Source organism: Pyxicephalus adspersus, chromosome 7, assembly GCF_032062135.1.
Source record: "Pyxicephalus adspersus chromosome 7, UCB_Pads_2.0, whole genome shotgun sequence".
Lineage (NCBI taxonomy): Eukaryota > Metazoa > Chordata > Amphibia > Anura > Pyxicephalidae > Pyxicephalus > Pyxicephalus adspersus.
Window position 1 is genome coordinate 9690290 of NC_092864.1, and position 15555 is coordinate 9705844.

General features: G+C 40.3%; 1 protein-coding gene across 1 annotated transcript; it reads right to left on the reverse strand.

Annotated features, from left to right (window-relative positions):
• Window positions 1-1048: 1048 nt before the first annotated feature.
• On the reverse strand, window positions 1049-9073 carry LOC140335054 (NXPE family member 2-like). Its single transcript, XM_072417423.1, has 5 exons — window positions 9003-9073; window positions 5046-5761; window positions 4147-4208; window positions 2869-3087; window positions 1049-2625 (listed from the first exon to the last, which is right to left on the reverse strand). The coding sequence occupies exons 2-5, from the start codon at window positions 5744-5746 to the stop codon at window positions 2081-2083; spliced, it is 1527 nt and encodes a 508-aa protein (XP_072273524.1). The 5' UTR covers window positions 5747-5761; window positions 9003-9073; the 3' UTR covers window positions 1049-2080.
• Window positions 9074-15555: the final 6482 nt, after the last annotated feature.

Genomic DNA, 15555 nt, shown 5'->3' on the forward strand with positions numbered 1-15555 from the left:
AGCTAAATGGAACTAAACTCAGAATACAAAAAAGCCACCAAGAGGTAAAGTTTTTTGCCAAAGAATTTTTAGGTGCTACAAAGCATTTACCTGGTTTTTGGTGGCGTTTTCTTTTTTTGGTTCATGTAGTGCAGAGCCACGCTCTATTCCCAACAGTTATTAATGAGTAAAGAAAAAAGAAGAGTAGGGTTTTGCAGTAAATAATGCATATAACAGAAAAGGTAATTGCACAAAAATTTTTCTAACAGGGACCCACTATCTTATAAATATTATCTTATTGTTAATATTATTAATATTATGTACATATCTCCAACATATTACACATCTTAGTGCTGTTATAGAACAGTCCTAAAAGAAAACAGAAAAATAGAAAAAAGAGGCTCATAGACTGAATGGATGGTATTACCTCTGACGCGTTTTGCCAAAAGGGGCTTCTTCATGGGAGACGGGAACTCCAGTGTAAACAGCTGAAAATTCTGAAGCAAGATGCAAAAAGCTTTCCCACGATAAGAATTTTATGTGTCTTCATCTAGAATATTCGGCAAGTCGCATTGTAATTTCTGTCTACCCTGAAGAAGCCCCTTTTGGTCCAGGAATAGACCAGGATGTCAGGATGATATAACTCCTGCACAAATGGGAATTAAGAATTCCCTAAATCTTTCTACACTGTGCTGCTCCATTTTCTTGCAATATTTGAAGTTTACCCTTTGTACCACCAAGATTATACTTTGGTTTACTGACGTAAATAGAAAGAGAAAACATATATGTAACAAAGTATCCTTGCCCTTTGTAAAGATAATAAATATAAATCCATTAGTTGATCATTATGGAGAACTTTGAGAAGATTGACAGAAGAGGTATTAAAGAGTAAAACTGAATTCTTTGGCCTGACTATTAAACTTGAGCACCCTAAGAGATATTTTATGTTGTTGTTACAACTCCAAAAAGATAAAACTGCAGCAGATGGTAACACAAAAGTTAATTTAATATTGTGCAAAAGGTCATTGTCAAAGGATAACAATTACATTTTCTATTGGCCTGCCTGCTTTGAAGATCACCTAGCTTGAACTTCCCTTCTTTCACCCCTGCTTTGTTCACTCCTGGGGGCAAAGAGAAGTAGATTCAGATGTCCCATGTAGGTTCCAAGATGATCAGGTTGAAGCTTACGCAAAGCTAAGGATCATCTCCTTTCCTCCATTGGTACCCTGAAACTGGCTGCTAAGACATCCGAGCTGCATCATGAGTGGGATAAAGGGGTTGGTGGTCAAATGCCCCTCATGCCCAGATATAGGATGGGGGGCCAGCATGAAGAAAGCACTGGCTCACTTTAAACCACCTCCTCTAATTTGGTGTTTCTCGATCTTTTCAACATGGGGGAAACCTTGAAATAATTTTAGGTCTTCAGGGAACCCCTTCTATATTTGCTATATCCACAGCTTCCAGTACGTTAATGTAGTGGTCAGTGGAAAGAATGTCTCCTGCATTGCTTGCCATTGGGATGTCCCCCCTATAGATAAGCAAAAGGATCATTGATATCAGTTACACTGACCTGGGAGTCCCAAACTGCACAAGCAACCCCTAGCAACCTCTGGAGAAACCCCAGGGTTTTAGGGAACCCTGGTTGAGAAACACTTTTCTAAAATGAGATCGTATCGGGGCATACCAATCATACCTATTCAACATAGTTTACTAAAAAGCCACCACTTGGACTTTACAACATTTTCCCCTATAAGAGGTAATACCTACTGCACCCCAAATACTGATGGGCTTTTTCGATTTAACAATGCAAGAAGCATGCGCATATGACTTTAAAGGGAAACTTTGTGCTTTAGTCCTTCCACCTTCTATTTAGTTTATTTGTCTTCTTGTTGATCTGAAAGGAACTGGAATTCACCAAGAAAAGCCTGAGTTTTGGCTATGAAAGGTGATAGGTTTAGCCTACTTGGACTGTAACATTTTCATCACTAGGACAAGGGGTCCGAAAAAAAAGATGTTGATGTCATTGATTATTACTAAGCCCCTTTCAATTTTAATTAATTTTCTTTCAAAAAAGTCTTTATCTCATATCGTATGTTCAACTCTATGAAGCTTGTGTGAAGGACATGCTGATGAGGTTCTCTAGAACCTCTAAGGGAGGATGGATGACATTGCATGCATAGGCAATGGTCATGTCCAAGCCATCCACAAATCCAACGTTCAACCCTTTGAAAATCTCCCGGAGTGCCAGATACTGGACGTAACCATGGAAGTCACTAAACCTTTCCATGTCGATATCCATGTCACGAGCATTCTCCTCTTTTATGATCACTCTAGTGCGCGGACTACGGATAAAGAGCCGTTCTATTGCTCTTCGGACATTTATTGCTGATCTTATGAAAGTCCTGAAAGGGAAAGGCCTGAAATGTTGACCCAAAGTGAGCACAATGATTGTGTTTTCTCCTCCGCCAATCTGGTCAATCTGGCGGGCCATGTAAGCGTCTTCTTTGATGGAGTAGAAGGTTTTGCTGACAAATGGAAAAGTGTGTTTCTTCCACTGGACATAAATGAACTTTTCCAGATTAATGGCCAGAAGAGTCTTTTGCCAGGACTGCATCTCATCTTCTGTGTGATTGAAGTAATCAACAACTGGAAGAAAAAAGCAACGAGTCACATAAATAATGTTAATAAACAATAAAAGTGTGTTTCTTAGAGCAAAGAATGGAAAAAAGCAAGGGTTTTCACAACTCATCACCCAAAAGGATGGAAGTGAAGAAAGTCCTAGGAATGATGGAAGGAAGAGACTTCCAAATTAAGTAAAGTCCACTGGAAATTAATTGAAGAAAATGAAAGAAGGGAAATCTCAGGAAATTAAATGAGGTTCCTCCATACTTTTAATATTCTCTGCAAAGTGTCTTATATATTGGCGAACTGTAGAATCTCCCATGAGGAATAGCTTTTTGCCTTTGAGAAAGTCTTTCAGTACATCATTGTTGGTGAATTGTGTCATCTTGCAATGAATGGGCTTCCACACGTTGTATGAGAAATATCCACTTGGGATGGGATAGTAGGATCCTGTACTGCACTTTTCAGAAGGTTCTACTTGTTTTTCTAAACAGAGAGATACCAATTATCAGGCACTGCATTAGAAATCTGAAATCTTTATCTCATATCATATCATGACCTGTTTATTTCAAAGTCTGAACAATTTCTTTCCACTGGATGAGGAGTTCCATGTGTCAGTGCTAGCCAGATGTAGGTATCTGTGGACAAGCTTCAGTTAAGAACCATCATTTCATTTCCTTAATATGGATTTTATGACCTAAAATATGTTTACACCCTTCCATTGCGGATGGGCCATTTTTTGTTCCATCATGACTGTTCCCCTGTGTTCAAAGCCAGCTCCATTAGGACATGGTTTGACAAGTTTGGTAAGGGGAAACTCAAGTCTCTGGCACAAACCCAGACCCCATCCTACTGAACACCTTTGGGACCATTTCCCCTCCAATATCAGTACCTGACCTCACTGATGCTAACTTGGCAAAATTAGCACAAATTGTGACATGGAAGTGACCTGGAGTGTATTCCTGGAATATATTATTGTTCATAGTTTTGGAATAGGATGTCCATGGTTTAGAATGGAATAGTAATGGCTTTGGAATGGGATGTCCAAAGTTTTGGAATGAGATGGCCATAGTTTGGGCATGGGATGGCCATGGTTTTGGAATGGGATGGCCATGGTTTTGAAACTGGATTCCAAGCTAAGTCATAGCTGTGATGGTGAAATGCTCATATACTTGTACATATTAAGATTCCAAGAACACAAGTGTTATTATTCCTTGTCAGTACAATGTTAGGGTTTACAGTGCACAAGAGACAGCAGATGCAAATAGTTCCTCCTATCTCAATGCACAGACTAAGGGTAGCTTAGTCAATAGATTGTGCCTTGAGAACCTTTTTGTTTCTGGTTACACACCGCTCTTTCTGTCTGATGCTTAGAGAAGAAACAGATTGTGCTGTCTGATATATATAAAGGTATACCTTCTAGTGACAAAAACATGATAAGGAAAGCAGAATATAATACCAAGAGCTGCATCTAATTTGCTGTCTGATAAATATTATCTTTAGGAGCCAAGGACATGTTTAGTTTTGATAAACCAGGAAACTTACTGCCGCAGCTGGCAACTTTGATGGGCTTCAATGGCTTAGAAACTTCCAACCCAATATTTGTCCTGGAAAATATCCAACATAACATGCAATTTAATTATCATTAATAACACTATAAACATATTTTTTTACATACAGTACCAGTGAAAAGTCTAAACTCATCTTTTGATTCAATGGCTTGGTTCCACCTGCAATGTTTTACAAAGGTGAGCGAATGGTTTCTACATGGAAAAGGAGGTGCTTCTACATACGTAGTTCCCACTATGACATATCAAGGCGGAAGTGTTTCTACATATGTGGTACCCATTATAAAGCATCGAGGAGGTAGTATTACTACATATGTGGTACCTGTTATAAAGAATCAAGTAGGAAGTATTACTACATATGTGGTACCCACCATGAAGCATATAGGAGGAAGTGTTTCTATATATGTGGTTTCCACCAAGCAGCATGGAGCAAGTGTCTCTACATATGTGGTTCCCACCATGAAACACAGAGGAGAAGATGTTTCTACATATGTGGCTCCCAACATGGAGCACGGAGGAGGAGATGTTTCTACATATGTGATTCCCACCATGAAGCATGGAGGAGGAGGTGTGATGGTGTGGGCTCCAAACACATCTCCGGGCTATGTTAGGGCTATCTGACCAAGAAGGAGAGTGATGGAGTGCTTCATCAGATGACCCGGCCTCCTCAATCACCCGACCTAAATGAGAATTTGGAGTTGGACCACAGAGGGAACACAAGGCAGCCAACAAGTGTTTTACAGCTCTGGGAACTCCTTCAAGACTTTGGAAAGCAAGTGACTACCATTACATAAGAAAGAATTCCCAAAATTTGACTGGCACTATACTTGTATGGCATAAATTTCCTACACTTATGTGTCCAGCTATGAGCATTACCTGTTAAGAAGAATTTGCTCTACTTCTGTAAGATAGGAATGATCCCGATTGATGGAATTCATATGGGTCAGGGCTTGACAGGGGTAATTTTCAGGCTTAATACAAAAAAAAGCCTCCTGGTCCCTTTTATCAATGTAGGAGCAAACCTCTTCCTCAGTGTCAAGCTGGAATCCGCATTCACTGTTGGCGTAGTCCGTAGCACTTGTGAAATTCCCAGTGTACTTAATATTGTTGAAGCCTTGGTTCCTGCCACGCCACAAGGCAGAGACGGCCTCACTTGGGTGCATGAGAACTATGGATAAGTGCACAGTACCCTCCCAAAATAAGGTGTATTTTACTAAGTAAGTCCCATTATTATAATCTTGGATGCTGCCACTAGCACTACTGTTGGTGGTGGGTGAATATATCCTAGCCCTCAAATAATCCCCACCATATGGTTTTGGTGATCCAGAAAAGTCGTATGCATCAACCCTCACAAGTAAAAGGTCCCCAATGCAGTATTCGTCTCTTGGGTTAATAACGGTCAGCTTGGTTTCCTCTGCACTGGTGGCCTCTTCCAAGTCATTGATGGTCACCTTGGGAATTAATTTGTCGATTTTGTTGAAAAGATCTTCAATTTCTTCATTGGTTTCCATTGGAGCTTGGATGGACTGCGTATCACTACATTCTCTTTGTGGTTGGCAGTTACATAACTGGAGCATGTTAATTTTAGGGACCTGAAACATAAAAAAAAAGGTTTTTAATTTGTATCTTAGCATTAAACAACATAGCATACTACATATAATTTCGTAATTTCGTCCTTTGAAGGTCCTTTTAAAGGTAATTTCGTCCTTTGAAGGGTCATACCATCAAAAACTCCATCAAATCACCCTCAGACTGACGGTCCCCTGTTTCCTGTTGTACTTCCTGAAATCCTTGGTTGCTACAGCAGTTGGATGGAGCTGAGAACATGAGTTTTCACACGAAATTCACAAAATTTACTTATTGAACAAGTTAAATTCAGATTAATGTAGAATTAAATTCAAAAAGTAAAAAAAAATTCTGACCTTACAGTATGTTATTGCAGAAGGAAAAGGCAATGTCCCATTTGCAATAAAATAACTATACCTGTCTGATCATAATTCTTTAATTGCACTCTCCAGACCTTGCTCCAGCAAGGCCACCACCATCTTTACGCTATCTTCTTGGAGTTGGGTGGCCCATCTTTATTGGCCAGGATGGCGAAAATCCTTCACAGGTGCATGGGAGTTGATCCTGTCCCAGCAGTTGTGGGGGAAGCTGGGATGTGTCAGTTATCCTTGCATCCATTATTTACAGATGGAACAGTGATAAGACAGATAAGTTTGCATTATTGAAGAGGGACATTGGCTGTTCCTTTGAGATAAAGGACCTTGTTGGTCTCAGTTTTCTCATTTTTGGGTTTAATTCTGCCTGCCCCTTTTTGCAAGACCAGCCTGATTACTTTTTTTTTCAGGCTCTGTGAATCTTGAGTGAAAATGTGGATAGGCTGACCCTTGGAGATGGAAAATTCACAATGTTATAGTTCTCACTGGTTGAGAAAATGAGAGCAAATCTATCCAAAAATCCATTTTAGGGGCGTGGCTTGATGGCGGTGGAGCAGGACGCAGATTCCTGAGCTCCGTATCCCGCCTAGGGAATCCCTGCAGAGTAAGCGCTTTTGCGCCTATCTAACCGGCTTTATGGGCCCAAAAGTGAAGGGGGCTCAGAAGGGACGCCCCGGAGGGTTGGATACGATGTATGTGTTATATATTTGATTCTTTGTTATGTTACCTGTTATTTTTTTCTCTGAAAATCTAATAAAACGGATTGAAACAAAAATCCATTTTAGGGATGTGTTACCAGTACAGGTTTTTGGAATGTATCCCTGTTTTTCCTGTTCTGGCAACATTATGAAATTAGGTCATCAGGACAAAGGGAGCGCGTAAACCTCACCAATGGGGCACAGGAAGCAATAACCCCCTTACAGGTAGGGGGCATACATGTCCATACTATAGAAAAAATCCAAAAAAAGTCTGTAGTATTATTTTCTACCACTAGATGTCCACAGTCCAATGGCCAATAAGCCAGCACTATTTATTCCTTAAGCAAAGCTCTCCAGGACTGGACATGGTAGACTATCATGGAAGAACCTGGGTGTTACAGGAGACCTGGAATGTAGTCTGTGTGTTTTTTTACATTTCGTTTACCAGATGCAGGAAGAAGGCCCTGTCCCTCATCTATGGGACGATGGGAAGGTTTGTCCTGATATGGATAGGAAGAAAAAAAGCACATATTCCCTTCCTGGCCATCCAGGTGCCATGCCTGGAAAAGGGTCTGGTTTGTAAGTGTAAGGGGGAATCCCACACTGCTTTTCACTTTTTTGTCCAAATACATAATCCACAATCATGTTATTTAAAGTATTTGGGCCGATCCCTGTAATCCATCTGGGTCCCACTCAAGTCTCTGCCACTCTCGGCTGTCTGCCAACTCTGTGATGTGCCCTGGCAGGCATAGCAGGGGTGTGTGTGTGGCATTGTGCCTGAGTAAGTGGCAGCTTGGGAGGAAGCGACTACTTAATGGGACAGAGGCTATAATAACCTTTGCTGTGCAAATGCTTGGTTTTGTGACATTGAACCAGCTTCTTAGCTTTTGGAGCTCCTCCTAACATGTGCCAACCCAGTACCTTACCTGACCTTCTGCTTGGTTACCGACACCGCCTTGTCAGCCACCTGCTCTGACCGTCCACCTGTATAATGATGCCACCCTGCCTGTAGTGCATTTGGTGATAACGTCTGTCTTCACACAGAAAACTACCTGGTTTGCCCTCTTCTAGGGTGACCCTGGGAGCTGCAACTTGGCGGCACCTTGCAGTGAGCCCCATAGTAACAAGGATTACCGACCCATCACCCCTTGCAGGGTGCTCAGGTGAAGACCAGGTGTTGCTTACATTTTGTGCCCTGAATGGTCACCCATTACTGGACAGTAGTTGCATACTATACAGTAGTTATTCCCCAGGACAAATTCTAAGTAAAAGTATAAATATTTAGGGGATAGTACCAACTGATCTGGGATAAAAGCTACTATAAATAATTGCATTTGTATTTAATGAGTCAAAAATAGGTGCACGCTGACCCCCTGTAATGTTTATTTGTGGGTTTTCTTGCCAATGATCCCTTAGGAACTGTTGAGCCTTCTCCCAGCCCACACATCCCTGCAATTTGGACGACTTTGCATTTAAGTTCTATAGTTAGCACTGCTGGAAGTGACTAAAATTGATATGAATATGACTCGTATGTAAGGATAATTCTGCCTCCTTGAAAGCAAGGTATAAACCTCATTATCTGTGGAGACAGATGTAGTTGCTAGAAGAACCATCAAAGGATTGCTGAGCAGGGACAATGATTGATCTTCCATGAGTGGTTGCCTGAGAATCATTACCACCTCGGCCAGTATGACCACTTGGTAACCAGTTTAATATAGCTTCAGTCCTCCTGGAGGGGGCAGGGGTCCGTGGCAGCAATCCCCATCTTGGGGACAAGGATAATCTGTGCGACCTCCTAAACAAGACTTTGCCAAGGATGGATGAACAATGAGATTTGCTCTGGATGTGCAGCGGGGTATGGTTCAAGGAGGGAAAACCCAGGTATGTATCGTTGTGTTATTGGGAATGACCATGTGCTAGAGATAGAGATAGACCCCTTTCTTCCCCCTTCCTTTATACCCCTTTACCTTCGTCTCTTTTGTCTTGTAAATTATAAATATATATTATCCTAAACTGTAAATAAACTTTTCCCATTTGTAAGATCTATTGGTCCTTTGAAAATAAAGCACCCCAAACAGCACATTCTACAAGCACTCCTTTGCTTTAATGCAAATTTCCCTTTTCCTTTAAAAACAATTCCTAGAGATACACTTGAATATGTAATGCCTATATGAATATGAAATAATGAGCATTACCTGGACCCTTTTCTGATTGAATGCCAAGAGAATTATGGAAGTCACCACGGCCACTATCACCACTGACCTAAAAGAGATCTTCATCTTACATAGCGAATGTGTCTCCTGGAGGATGAAAAGAAGGAAAAGGGAATTGTCAGAGTCTAAAGAGAACATGTCATGATTGAGAATAGTGAGGGAAGCATAAAAGAAGATAAGGAAGGAGACCACTGACATTATAGTACTATAAGACTTAACATAATGTAATAACTTATAAAGTTTATTGATTACCTTTTCATTATTCTTTGAATCTATAGAGGTATGGATCATCCTTCCTACAAAGCCTCTAGACTACATGAAAGGTAGCCATCTGTAGGAAACATAAAAATCAATGAAGGACCGATTGGAAGAACATATAATGGATGATGTTCCAGTGCTACAGCCTTGGTCAGTCAGTATTGGACAATTCTGGTTCTGGTGTCAGGGCCCTGTGACCCCAGCTTGGTGGTGTTTCCATCCTTCAACTCCCATATCATTGCTGTGTACAATAGTACCATACTAGTACTAGTACCATAGAGATCGGAGGATGAAACCATAGAAGTGATCAGAAAAGCATTGCTGAATGTGACACGCATTATAATGTCAATCAACATTGGGTTCTGGAATGTGATCACTTAGCATTAGAGCTCTGTGGGTTCTGTGGAACCCTTGGGTTTCTCCAGAGGTTGCTAGGAGTTCCTTGAGCAATGAGCAGATTTTACCTCTCAGGGAGGTTACCACTGATAGTAGTATTTGTTTGGCTATCTGTAAGGGTGACCAGCAATGTAAGATGCATTCTACCTCTATCATGCCAACCCGACCAAGAAGCAAGTAACTATTTATTACCCAGTGCCATTAAATGATGAAATATCTCCACTGAGGACCAAAAGTCAAATACGTTATTCAATTTGGGCAAATGTCCCATGTCCTCCAGTCCAGTCCCTGGTTAACCCCTCTGTTCATTTTGATGCATCCTTAGCATGGACATATTTTAGTTAATAGGTATTGGCGTACATGGGACTGTCATCATTACAGTGTCAAACAAATGAATAATTTAGGGAACTTTGTGTGATACTATCAGGTGAGAATACTTTAAAACTTCTAAAATCCAAAACATATAAAAAGATGAATTCAAGAGTTTTTTTTTTCCGGGAGATATTCAGGAGAAAAGGTCAGCCTTTTGGCATTTTGGCCAGATGCATTGGAGCCAATAGAGTAGAATCAATTAAAAGGGTATGTAAACCTTAACGATGATCTTCTCTCTGATCAGGTAAATATACGGCGGAAAGTGTTTTATTTTTTGATAGAAAAAAAACAGTTCAATAGATAGAAAAAAAATGGATATAATGACATCCAACCATTTTTGCAAAAATCACTTTTTTCTTTCCTAGCATCACATTACTAGCAGAAGAAGCTCCACTCCTTATATTTGCCTGAACTTGGATTCACCATATATGACGGAGCCATATACTATGCCCCAAGGTCATTGATCATTTATTGAGATTAAACGTAAAGTACTGAGGATCATAATGCTAGCCATGACGTCTATAATTTTATAACATCTGTATACAATGATGACTACAATATATACTGAATAAATATTAACCAGAAAATCATTACTTATTTTTATTTCAGTACTCTGTTCCCTCTTTGTTTCCCTCATTCGTTCTTCTCTCTCTCTCTCTATTTTGTCTCTCTCCATTTCTTCTTTCTCACTCTCTCTCTCCTCTCTCTCTCTTCTTTCTTCTTATTTCGGTGCTCTGTTCACTTATTCTCTTTGTTCCCCTCCTTTTCTCTTCTCCCTCTTCCTTCTCTATCTCTCCCTTCCCTTATTCTTCTCTTTCCTCTTTCTACCTTTCCATCTCACCTCTGCCTCCTTCATCTCTTCGTTCTTTCTTTTCTCTATTTCTCTTTCTCTTTTTTTCTTTCCCTCTCTCCTCTCTGTCTATTTCTCTCTTCTACCCCTCTCTTATCTCTGTCTCTTCACTCTGTCTTCCTTGTCCCTTCTCTTTCTCTCTCATTCCGTCTCTCTCTTTCTCTCTTTTTTCCCTCTCTTCATTCTTCTCTTTCTTCCTTTTCCCATTCTCTCTCCTCTCTGCCTATGTCTTCTTTCTCTTTCCTCTTTCTACCTTTCCATCTCACCTCTGCCTCCCTTATCTCTTCGTTCTCTCTTATTTTCTCTATTTCTCTTTTTCATTTTTTTCCTTTCCCTCTCTCCTCTCTGTCTATTTCTCTCTTCTACCCCTCTCTCATCTCTATCTCTTTACTCAGTCTTCCTTGTCCCTTCTTTTTCACTGTCTCTCTCTTTCTCCCCTGTTTCCCTCATTTCATTCTTCTCTTTCCTCCTTCTCCCATTCTCTCTCCTCTCTGCCTGTGTCTTCCTTCTCACTCCTCTCTCTTTCCTTTTTTCTCCTTCTCTCTCTCTATATTTATGTCCATTCTCCTTTTTGTGTTCTCTCCATTCTTGTTTATTTTCCCCTTCTCTGTCTCCTCTCTTTTATCTTTCTCTCCCTCTCCTCTATCCCTTCTTCATTGTTTTCTTTCCCCTCTCTCTCTTTGCCTCTCTACTTCTTCTTTCCTGCCCCCTCTCTTTCTCTCTCCTTCTCTCTTTCTGTCTTTTTCTTTTACCCTTCTTTCATCTCAATCTCTCCTTTTTTGCTTATTTTTACTCTTTATCTCTCTCTCCTCCTTTCCTATTCCATTTTCTGTATCTATTTCTCTTCCTCCTTCTAAACCCCTTCCCCCAAATTTGTATTAAAATTAATTGTTTTTGTCATTTCCAAGCACATGTTAACCTAAGGAAATGTTATGGTTTGGACAGAAGGAAGAAGCTGAAACAAATAATTCCTGGAACATTGCTCTTTCTCTTTCTCTTGCATATACGCACAGATTTTATGTATTTACAACCTTGACGCTTTTACCTTTAAAATATATTACCTGTTCTATGTAATTGCTGTGATATACATCTTTCCCGGTACAAAGTATTCTCCAGTCTGGAAAACACTCCAGGCCAATGATCCATTTTTTCTAATAATACCATCAGCAACTAGCCACATATGTGCAAAATACCAACCAGGTGGCAACCCTAAGGGTCCATACATACTGTACATTTTTCATTGAATAACATTTTTCGTTATTGTCACCAGCAAAATTTTTGGACAGAATCTGAGAAGATTGCTAGTGATCCAACAGCATATCATAAGCCCAGCCAGGTGCCCTACCATAATAGCATTTTTCCTATCTCCTGCATACTAATTGGACAAAGAAAGAGCGGCAGAAGACTTAAATGGTAATTACTTCATTCTGCTCTTTCTCCTCGATCAAGATAATTTTATCATACATGCATGCAGCCTCCGAGTTGTGCTGCAGTGCACATGTGCTAGCTAGTGACATGCTAATAGTTAAAGAGAGTAATAACATTATGAGCTCATCAGTCAGCTGCTTTTTCTATCACTGTCCAGTCACTGGCTGGGGGAGGAAGAAGACCCGTAAGTGGTATTGAGCTTCAGCAGAGTCAGGTCTTCTGCCCTGCCATAGAAAGCTCTTCTGCTTAGCTGAATGTAAATGTCAGGACTGGTTGGACAAACAAGTGGGGTAAATAACTCACTTATTCTCACTTATTATTCAATTTAGTGGTTTTGCTGGAACTTTGTGCAATGCATCTGCCCCCAGATGACTGGTGGGGTGCAGGAATATTTTAGGAAGCAGCAGCAGGTGCAGTGAATAATAATACACATAATAGATAAAGCAGGGAGATCCATGCATTGCAGATCCTCAGGTACAGCTTCCCCTCCAGCATGGAGAATAGATTGGATTTAAATTAATTCACACTGTCACCATCCTCACATTTCACAAATGAGGGGCCAGTGGGAATGTATGGGGGATAAAATATTGGTCGGCCAGATCAAGGCACTAAATGCTGTTGGTGATAGTGTATTCACCTCTGTGCTCAGAAGTTCTGAATAAGGGGTTGCTCAAAATAATGGTCTCGGTATGGTGCAGTTATTGCTTCCCAGGCACCCAATTTCAGATGCCTGGGAACAGGTATGGGCAGTTATAAGGAGCATTTTCTAAATGCCTATAAAAACACCATAGGGACAATTTCTTTTGCATAAATGTTAGGGACAAATGTTTTGCACAGGTGTTGGAGAGAAATATAAAATTTGTTTGCACTTTCTCTTAAGAAACACTTATAAAATATCTTTCAAATTAAAAAAAAATACCTAATATGCATGTGTAAAGCATTCCCACTCAAGCCTATGGATGCAGTTGAGCAGCCGACCACCAGATTCAGCCCAAAAGTTCTCACCCGTTTAGTGAGGGATCTTGGTGGTTCCTTCACATATACATGGAAGCTCTCATTTTATCAAGGCCTTATTTTGTAAATGGGAAAGAACATGGTCACATAAGTGATAGTGATTTAGTAACCTGAGATCTTTGAGTCGAGAAAGGAAATCCAAAAAACCTGCAAAGTATTGCAAATAGTAATTTTTGGCCATGCCCTGGCCACCATAACATGGGACAATCTCCACGGAGGTCTAATACTCAGCCAACACTGCCAAGGATAATAATCTTCTTGGCCCCTTGCAGCACTAAGAGGTTTCTCCCATATCTTGAAGCAATTTGGAGATCAACAGGAAAGATCACCGCACTCTTTGGAGGACCAAATGGATGAACTCTCCAAAATGTATCATATGCCTGCGAGAATTTCTTGTAAAAGGAATAGCTTTCTCGCAGAACAAGTAGTGGCATAGGTAAGGATTTGCAATGATCTTTTGCAGTTATACCTGTTTGGGATTTTTCCTTTTGTTGTGACAGCTTTTCTTCTTTTTTTTTTTACTAGAAATATATAACCTACAATTCTCCCAATGTACTAAAATAATTACAATCATCTTACACCTTGTTTAGGTTTTAAACGTCAAAGCAATTAATGCAATTGATAGAATCAGAACATTTTGTATCTCACAGAACCTTTAAGATTAATCCTACAACTATAAGACACTAAAAGCAATACAAAAATTCAAATTTTGTTCCCTATTTAATGAGAAATGTATCCACGACTATTGGTGACAATGGGAATGATTTAGAAAAGTAAAGCTGGAAAAAGTCTAATTTTCAGAAGTGATCTCAGAAATTATAAATTTAAATCTCAATAAATTATTTTGCTTGATAGTCAAAACTTCTAAAAAAAAAATAAAGCTGTTCACTTACTGTACTACAGAAACGTATTGCTTCGTTCATTCGATTGTTGGATAATCTGAAGTTCTGCAAGTCTTGTAGGAAATGCTTGCTCACTGCTCTGTTTTACAGCTCTGCGTGCAAACTGTTAACAAGGTCAACTTAGTCATGGTGTAATGAGATATGCAAAACTCCTGTTGTAGAAAATACCTAGCATTATGATCCAATGGGTATTACTGGAGATGCTTATAACTTAAACATTCTAACATTGAGAAATTTGACCAGATTTGGATTTTAAAGTCGGAACTTGTAATTTTTTAATTGTAATTTACTGGTCAAGGACAGGTAGAGTAGGGGTCACCCTGCTGCCAGATGATGACCGGGGTCTGTCCGGGGGTCTAATTTATCTGTCAATGACAGGGAAAGTACAGCTCCAGATATGGAATGACAGCTATCATCAATGTCAGCTCATCCAATCTAAGAACTGTCATTGTTTGGTGACTTTTTATTCCCATCATTCACATGTATAGTAGGGCTCCGTCAATCCAGCAGTTGGGCATTGACAGCTATAGGTATTTTGGAACTTCAATTGCCTAATCTCTAAGGCTACGTACACACGTCAGATAATTCTCGTCAGGGCCAGTCTCACACGAAAATCTGGTGTGTGTACAGTGGCCATCTGACGTCGTTCATGGATCCATCCTGGCGGATCCACGAGCGACAAATGGCTGTAATGAAAGTGAAGGGGAAAGAGGTGCTGCTCGCTCCTCCTGACCCCTTCTCCATAGAGCAGAATGGAGCTGTATGTACAGAGCTCGTTCATGAATCTTTCAGTCTTTTGTCGTTGGGAAGTATTGTGTATCTAACATGGGTACATAGCCTAGATTCCTATCTGGGGTTGGAATGGCTCCATCTGGATCAGAATTGACTTCAATCAGAACCATGCAACCACGAGTTATCGCTGTGAAAGTGACAAACTCCTGGACACCAATCCCCCTGAAGCTGATCTTTTACGTATTATTGACCTAACACTCTTTCTTCTGCCTATTTGCAGCATATGAAGCCGCCATCTTGGTAGAGGCAAAGCTTTCCTTTTTTATTGCAGAACTCTATTTGCATAAATTTTGATTGGAACGGCTCTGATCTAAGTCAGATTTGACTACTATTGAAAGTAATCAATTGGTAGCGGAAAGGTAACCATGCACAAGAACACTTAAGAGCAGTCCAGTAAGGAAGCCGTCCCTTCTTCATCTCAAGCAGTAATGGTAAACTACCCAGCTCAGCCACACAAGCACGAGGTACTCCATTGGACTTCGAGGAGATGCAATTCAGATGGAATATTTAAATATTGGTCTGG